Source organism: Saccostrea cucullata, unplaced genomic scaffold (genome assembly GCF_032062105.1).
Source record: "Saccostrea cucullata isolate Sc308-1 unplaced genomic scaffold, CSIRO_AGI_Scuc_v1 ctg11726, whole genome shotgun sequence".
Lineage (NCBI taxonomy): Eukaryota > Metazoa > Mollusca > Bivalvia > Ostreida > Ostreidae > Saccostrea > Saccostrea cuccullata.
This window is the reverse complement of record NW_026923297.1, coordinates 12,501-21,057: the sequence shown is the minus strand read 5'-3', so window position 1 is coordinate 21,057 and position 8,557 is coordinate 12,501. Positions and strand designations below refer to the sequence as shown.

The 8,557-nt window shown below is 32.9% G+C and overlaps 3 protein-coding genes across 3 annotated transcripts; all 3 read left to right on the top strand.

Moving 5' to 3' along the window:
- The first annotated feature begins 1,096 nt into the window (after window positions 1-1,096).
- LOC134263678 (uncharacterized) lies at window positions 1,097-2,454 on the top strand. Its single transcript, XM_062746050.1, has 3 exons — window positions 1,097-1,117; window positions 1,341-1,617; window positions 2,054-2,454. The coding sequence occupies exons 1-3, from the start codon at window positions 1,097-1,099 to the stop codon at window positions 2,452-2,454; spliced, it is 699 nt and encodes a 232-aa protein (XP_062602034.1).
- Window positions 2,455-3,886: 1,432 nt separating this feature from the next.
- LOC134263677 (major facilitator superfamily domain-containing protein 12-like) lies at window positions 3,887-5,682 on the top strand. The gene is made up of 4 exons (XM_062746049.1): window positions 3,887-4,151; window positions 4,282-4,489; window positions 4,611-4,731; window positions 5,041-5,682. The coding sequence occupies exons 1-4, from the start codon at window positions 3,887-3,889 to the stop codon at window positions 5,680-5,682; spliced, it is 1,236 nt and encodes a 411-aa protein (XP_062602033.1).
- A 100-nt stretch (window positions 5,683-5,782) lies between these two features.
- LOC134263676 (major facilitator superfamily domain-containing protein 12-like) lies at window positions 5,783-8,267 on the top strand. Its single transcript, XM_062746048.1, has 5 exons — window positions 5,783-5,875; window positions 6,079-6,171; window positions 6,351-6,524; window positions 6,786-6,877; window positions 8,075-8,267. Exons 1-5 carry the CDS (start codon window positions 5,783-5,785, stop codon window positions 8,265-8,267), a joined length of 645 nt encoding a protein of 214 aa, XP_062602032.1.
- The last annotated feature ends 290 nt before the right edge of the window (window positions 8,268-8,557 follow it).

Here is an 8,557-nt window from a genome sequence, read left to right as displayed (position 1 = left end):
TGCCAAGTATATTGAAAACAGACCAAAAGTAAAAGAGTAGTAGCATTTTGAAAGAATTTTACAGAAATTTCTATTTTTAGTAACCACGGCAATACGGTTCATCGAAATCAAAAAACGATATACAGAATTATGTACCTTAGTGTAGTCTACTTGTGTGCCAAGTTATATTGAAATCAGACCAAAACTATAAGAGAAGTAGCATTTTGAAAGAATTTTACAGAAATTTCTATTTTTAGTAACCACGGCAACACCGTTCATCGAAATCAAAAACCGTTAAACAGAATTATGTACTTTAGAGTAATCTATGTGCCAAGTAATATTGAATTCAGACCAAAACTGTAGGAGGAGTAGCATTTTGAAGGAATTTAAAAGAAATTTCTATTTTTAGTAACCATGGCAACACCGTTCATCAAAATCAAAAACCGATATACAGAATGATGTACCTTAGTGTAGTCTACTTGTGTGCCAAGTTATATTGAAAACAGATCTAAACTTTAGGAGGAGTAGCATTTTGAAAGAATTTTACAGAAATTTCTATTTTTAGTAACCACGGCAACACCGTTCATCGAAATCAAAAACCGATAAAGAGAATTATGTATTTTAGTGTAGGCTACTTGTGTGCTAAGTTATAATAAAATCAGACCAAAACTGTAGGAAGAGTAGCATTTTGAAATATTGTTTACAGACAGACGGACAGACGGACGGACGCCGGACGCATTACTATCGCATAAGCTCTTCTGGTCTCTGACCAGTAGAGCTAAAAAGGAATGAATTCAATCTTTCTATCATAACTTCCCTTTTTTGTGTAGAATATACATATATCACCTGCATATGGGGTTTATGTATCACAGTTGATTCGATACTCAAGAGCATGTTTTTGTACTAGCATTTTTAAAAAAAAGGCAGCTTACACTCAAACAAGTTGATGATATATAAGAGTAACTACACTTTTGTTTAAAGTCAACATTTTGAAAATATAAATGGTCAATAACATTGTTTACAAATACAAGGTCGAATGTTAACTTAGGTCTTTCATACAAATCGTTAGGCCAATTTTCATACTAAATTAACAGCGGATATTTCTGTTTACTATATCATGACAAAGAGCACACTGCTGGTATGAAAACGATACGTACCCCTCTGTGTTACCTGATCTCACCAATAAAGTTTTAGAGGCACATCTCATTTGTAATTTTAATGGACTTTTGAGCTGATTACATTATTTTTATATTTCATATTTTAAAATAATTCATAATATACACTAAACAGAGTATTTAAACATACTTCCTATGAACCCTAATTTCAGTAAGATAAGGTATATATATGTATATTTATTTCAGACGGTGAATTTCACGCGACTGTGTGTTCCATTTTCCAATGCCTCAGCAAACTCCACGCCAGTGCCCCCACTGTCCATATGTAATGTGAATGCATCCGTCATTCTGAACAACAGGAAACTGATTCTCTTCTCAGGTAACAAGGTGTTAGTGTATGACGACTATGAAAGACTGGATTCTGGACCAACAAAAACATTTAAATTTAGCGACATATTTACTGGAATATCAGGAACACTGGATGCTGCATATGATGATAATGACACCATATCACTGATTCAAGGTAAATCCTAATTAATATTCCAAAAGATGTTTTAAGCGTGCATTTCATATTTATATGTGATACTACAGATCAAAATTCCTCTCTGAATAGTTAAGTTTTATAATACTTTTAAACAATCATTATTTTATTGTTTGTTTCTATTATTATTGAATCTACAATTAGACGACATGTATTCGAAAATTTAATCTTTATTTAAATGAATTTATCAATCACACAGCAGATTATGTCTATGAACATTGCATTAAATTAAGCACTTGAAGAACATTTTTTAAAATAAAATTACAAGCAAAACATGAATTCTTGATTTTAAAAATGTAAAATCCTACAAGGAGCTTACGAACAACAATTAAATAATCTGAAGTATAATGTTATTTATATACTCGTGCTACTCCTTATTTATTTTTCACCTGCTTCAATATCCTTATCTTTTCCTCAGGCTCCGAAATATACACATATACGGTCTCAACAGTACTAGAAGGAAAACGAGCATCATTTCAGAAGAAAGGGAGAACAAATGTTACATTTAATCTTGATCTCGCTAACCATTCATCAACTACCATTGATTGTATCATAAAGGATACCAATATGTTTTATGTATTCGCTGGGGATAACATGTATGATGTGAGCAAAAATCCACCGACGGTCATAAACTGGAAATCAAATAGCGCCAAAAATCCATTTAAATCCACCGATCACACCAACCGCCCTCATATTGTGGACGCATGTGCGAACACTGACTCGCAACGAATTCTCTTCTTTTCAGGAGCGGAGTACTTCTACTATGATTTCTCTACAAAGCATGGTTTTTGGACAGAACGAAATCAGACTGAGTGCTAATTTGAATTGAAACATTTTTGTTATGTAATCTTTTGTGTTTTAGTACATAAAATGCTTCTCAAGAATTAATATATATACATTGTATACATTGTACGCATATAACTTGTCTAAAGAAGCAAATAAAATTCATTTTGTATATTCTAATAAAGGTTTTCAACGTCTGACAAAATACTTTTACTACAATTGCAATTTGTATTCAATACAAAGTTGTAGCAAACATAGGCTTGTCTTTATATGATAATGTAATTTTTTTTTTTGAATTGATACAAAATGATGATAATAAATCAACACTTAAAGGAAATCTAATTAGTAATATGGCACGTTTCTTGTTGATAATAAGATATATGACACAAACTTATATTTTAAACCAATAAGAGACCTTTTTCTTAATATTTTGCATATTTAAAGATAGTTCAAATTAACATATCATTTGAACCAATTTATCATTTAGTAAGAAATTATAATTGTAGCAGATGCATGATTATTAATTTACGTTCTATTTAATTAAAAATGGCTTTTTATTCTCATCAAAAGTACTGCCCATGCAGTTTTATTTCAGATTGATCTACTACGAGTGAGTGTCCTTTATAAAATGATGAATATGATAGTAACATTAATGAAGAGAACTCAAATTCGGATGCTTGAAATATGATAATGTTTTTTTTTCAAAAAGCTCAAAATATTCTTTACGATGTGTATTTTACGCAAACAAAAAATGGCGATGCGAGTAAACATGGGCCAGTTTTATAAAATACAGAAAAAATGGCATTGCTTCAATGATTCGGATCTGAATTTACATATAAGAATATCTTTATAAAAAATAAGAAACAACTGAACCTAGAAGAAAGGTACATGTATGTGTTACAATCAATGTAATTTGATCATTGTTAATCCTCCCACGCCTTTCAGCTTATCGTATTAATTTTCTTATTCATAAATACACGTTGAAGTGGAGTGATGGCTGCAGGGAATACATATCTTTACAAAGAGGGGGTAATGACGTATATACCTAAGATGTACGACTCAATGTGCACATAGGCCAACTAAAGGTAATAGTTTGTTTATACTATCAACAAAAGATAAAGAATCATTTCAATGTTATGATCAAAGTACACGTTAAACAACAAAAATATAAACATGATATTTTGTCTTTACAATTGGTTATAAATAAAACTGGCTAAAGGGAAACATTTTTGTCTGTAATTTGTATCAAAAACTTAAGTAATTGGGAACAACCTTTGATAATTAATCATCACAATGTAGACTACCCCCAGAAGCACATTTATAATGAACACTTCAATCCGCCGTTTTCTATATCAAGCGGTCACAAAACTGCAACAGTTTGATTAACAAGAGTGGATTTAAAAAGTAATTTAAAACACAACCTACCAATGTGTTTAAGTTCTCAAATTAATGAAGAAGAATAATTACAATGGCTGGAGATGCTATTCCTATTAAGCGAAAACTCGGATACAGTGTTGGACATGCGTTTAATGACCTCACGGCGTCAATGTGGTATACCTACCTTATAGCCTACTTTCATGAGGTCAAACATTTTGATGACACATTGGCCGGAGCGCTGATGATGATCGGACAGTCAGTGGACGCAGTGTTAACTCCACTGGTTGGATTAGCCTCGGACAACAGCAAATCAGGTTGCTGCAAAATCGGTAGAAGAAAATCCTGGCATTTAATAGGTAAGCACAAATTTTATAGTTTCATTACCTATATACTGTGGTGATTTTATTATAATCATTTATAAGGAATATTGATAAGCTTTACATTATCTCAAATCTCTTACTTAATTGTAGTTGATTTTTCTTTCAGGGACTATATGTAGTTGTCTAGGGTTTCCATTCATTTTCATACCTTGTTGGTTCTGTGGCGGAGTTCCAGATTGGGCACAATTTATTTACTATGTTCCACTTGTTGTTATATTTTCATTTGGATGGGCCTGTGCTCAAATTGGACATTTAGCTCTTATCCCAGAAATGACGCTTTCTACGATAGAAAAAGTGCAGCTTAATGGATGGAGGTTAAAATATTATTTACACTTAATTTTCAAGCATTTTAAAATTTTAATCATAACCCAAATAAATATATTGATTTAGCAAAAACTGAAAGTATTGCATTTGTAAAATATGGGTTTGTTTTAGGTATGCTATAACCGTCCTTTCACATATGTTTGTTTACCTGCTGGCCTGGTTGTTTTTTGATGCACACAGATCAGAAGAAGCAAGCACTTATCTTAACGAAGAGGATGGATACATATTCAGGGTAAGACATTTTCGCCAGCCAAGGGTTTCTGATCCCCTTCTGTCCTTTATGGAGAGAGTAGCGGAACTGAACTCTTGTCTAGCAAAGATGAGGGTAACATGGACCAACTGCCATACATTCTGTAGTTTACATTTCCAGGTTTTTGTCATAATAAGTCAGGCATGTGTATTTAAATATTTTTATAGATTAATAGTTAAGAGTAATGTAACCTCTAGAAAAAATTGGAGTAAAAAAAAGCTTCAAAAACGAATGTTAACATTTTCACATAAATCCCCATGTGAGTTAAAGAGGCTTATATTTACATTGCAGGATCTGGCAATATGCGTTGTTGTTGTAGGAGTGATATGCAGTTGTATATTCTACTGGCTTGTTCACGAAAAGGACAACCCATTACCTGGAACTGGCTATGAAAAGAAATTGCAGAGTGATAGAGAAGCAAAAAATGACAAAGGAAAGGATTTAAAGGAAACCACAGTAGAAAAAATAGATAAAAGTAAACCACTTGAGACTAATTCTACTGAAAATAAAAAACAAACCCCCTTATTAAAATTAAAGGGTATAGTTAAATCAAATTCTTCTCAGAGTATTTGCAGGACTCATGACAAGCTTGAAAGAAACTTATCTTCAATGTCTTGTCCCGAAAATGACGTTTTAGCAACAATCTCCTCAATATCAAGCCCCGAAAATGACATAGAAATGTCCCAACTCACGCACGGTCAAAATACTGCTATTCCTGGAATTCTAAAGGATAAATCAAAGACATGCAAACCAAACACTACAAAGAAAAGAATATCTTTTGTATCTGATCATAGCATCATAGAAGAAGGCAGAAATGAACAGAAGGCTGATATAGAAGAACAAAAAGTGATACTTCACAAACACTGGAAGGACTGGTTTAAAGAGCCCAGTTTTTATCAGGCAAGACTTCTTTTCCTTTTTATAGAAATATGAAAAATTTATAGAAATACTTTCAATTAAAGCATTTAAAGGCATATAATAAAAATCTTACATTTATTTAATTAATTTACATTAAATTTCATTTACCTTTCAGATGGCTTTGATATATATGTGTACTCGTTTAACCGTCAATATATCTCAGATATATATGCCCATGTACATAACAGAGACCTTGCATATGCACAAGGTAAGTAAAGGTGTTAATACATGGTTGATGAATATAATTGGGGGAGTCAGCAAGATTCCAGTTCCCTAAAACCAAGTCTATCTCCCAAGGTGCAGTTCTGTTTTATACACAGTGGGATTATTTATATAGATAACGATATAGATAATGATAGAACCCAACAATGTTAATATTAGCTAATAACTGATAATGTTTTTAAATTTCAGGATTCTGTAGCAATTGTTCCTCTGGTTGGATATATTGCTGGATTCTGTACATCGCTTTTTATGAACAATACAAATAAGTTACTAGGTCGTAAGGTTTGGTTCCCTTTTTTTACATTAATATTTTAATTCCTTGTTTACATTAAAGAAATCATACTCTCCGTAGTGTATCTTTTCAACAAATAAATTTATCTCTCCTTGCCCAAAGCTTTTTATACATTTTCAAACGATATAAATATATAAATATGTTTTTAATATTTGGCTCATGATTACAGAGAACTTACATAGTTGGTATATCTTGTACACTTGGGGCCTGCGTGTGGATCTTTTTCATTGATGAGGCGACATCTAGCCGTGTCTACGGAGTCGCTGCTCTGAGTGGTGTTGGTGGATCAACTGCTCTTGTGACGTCACTCGCAATGACCTCTGATCTCATCGACAGATATTCTGTACGACAACTTATTCTGAAAAACAACAAACATTAAAGTATTTTAAAATTCTCATAAATAAAAGGTCATCAATTAAATAGTTGAAGAAGTCCATAAGATTTACCCAAAGTACATTGTATGTCCAAAACACTTCTAAAATCCAACACCCTCTATTTTGAAATACATATCTAGATATTATTTGACTGATTTTAATAGGTAATTAAAAGAAAAAAACAACAAGATAGATTTTATCTCCAAATTTGGCTATGAAAATATTTGTAGAACAGTGCTGCATTTGTGTATGGTGCAATGAGTTTTACGGAGAAACTTGCCAATGGAATCGCTGTTGTTCTCATTCAAAGATACAACCCATGGTAAGTTCGTATTTTTTACTATATCATTTTAACTTTACCAACTGTAAAAAAAAAGTTTCCAACCGTGCTGTATTTCAGCATGATCATAATCAAGAATAATTAAGTAAAAGAAATACATTGGGATAAAGATGAATCGAAAGTTCGCGATTTGAATCTCCAAATATTTTAAAGTAGATTTAGACTTGAAGATAACGAACAGTAAGCAGCCAAAAAAATCTATAAACAGTACAAATATTCAAAGACGACAAAAACACGGGTCCTGGAACTTCTATAGGTGGCATCAGATGCCTGACAATTGGTATGTAATAAAACAGCAAAAATTCACCCTTATAAAAAGTGAAATGTACAAACATTTCAAACATTATCTACAGATACAGGTATAATGCTTCAAATTTAGACCTTTATTACGACCTTTCAGCAGCAGAGGAGTTGCGAGTCCGTGGGATCAGGCGCTGAGTGAGCCTTCCAAGTCGACTGGTCGTTTTGATTTGTTTTGTACTATTCACGAAATACTGACATTAAACGAGACTGTTAAAATTTCTGTAACATCAATTTATCTGTCAGTAGCCTGCTTCGGTTTAAAAACCGATCATCTCCAGAGCATGCTCTCGAGTATCGAATATGTTGGAAAATGTAAACACCACACGCAGGTGAAAATGGGATATTACTGATACATAAACAAGGAAAGTGTTGAATATATCGAAAAGATGAAATTATCTCGTTTGACATACAATTTAGTTACTAGTATGTCCTTATCGTCTATAGTTCGTAATACCGGTACATCCAATTTGATCCAAATATAAATTAGATGTGACAGACTCTTTGTGTCTTTAAGTTCACTTAGATATATAGTAACTAATCGATATATGAATGAAAGTAGCTATTTTTATCTGATAATACATCATCGATAAATCTTAATGAATCGGAAGCTACACGAAGTGTTTCCTTCTTCTCATGACTTGTAACATTTTGATAAATTTTGCTGAATTCATATGAATATATCAGGTCAATAAAGAAGCACCTATGTGATTCATAGGAATATAAAAAAAAAAAAACAGATCAGCTACATGTAATTAAAGGGGACCATTATTGCCGATCGGATTCGTTTTATTCATATACGAGACAGAAAATGTGCCACAATTTAATGTTTGCAAATAATATGATTTGCCAGTTTAGATTGTCCCTTGTCTCTTGTAGCGAGAATGGTTCTGCTGCCCACATGACTCACCACTGCACGGTGTACTATCGTGACGTCCTGGTGACTGTCCCGGGGGGCGTGACCTTCATATCCCTCCTTGTCCTTCTCAGCACAATATCCTCCATAGGCGGCGGGAGCGGCTGGAAAGGTAAGAAATCTAACAATCACATCAATGTCATGTCTATAGACTGAAAGGTCAGAAATCTATCATTCACATCATTGTCATGTTTGTACATTGAAAGGTCAGTAATCTATCATCAATGTCATGTCTGTAGACTGAAAATAACTTTTCTGATCCCATTATGTCCGGCGTCTATGTATCCGACTGTAAACTTTTCACATTTCCCTCTTCTTCTCCAGAACCACTTGGCGAATTTCAAAGTAACATTGGATAATAGGGATTCAAAATGATCAGATTCAAGAATCATGCATTCTTCCAAGGGGGTATAAATACAAATATGCATCAATAAAAAATGTTTAAC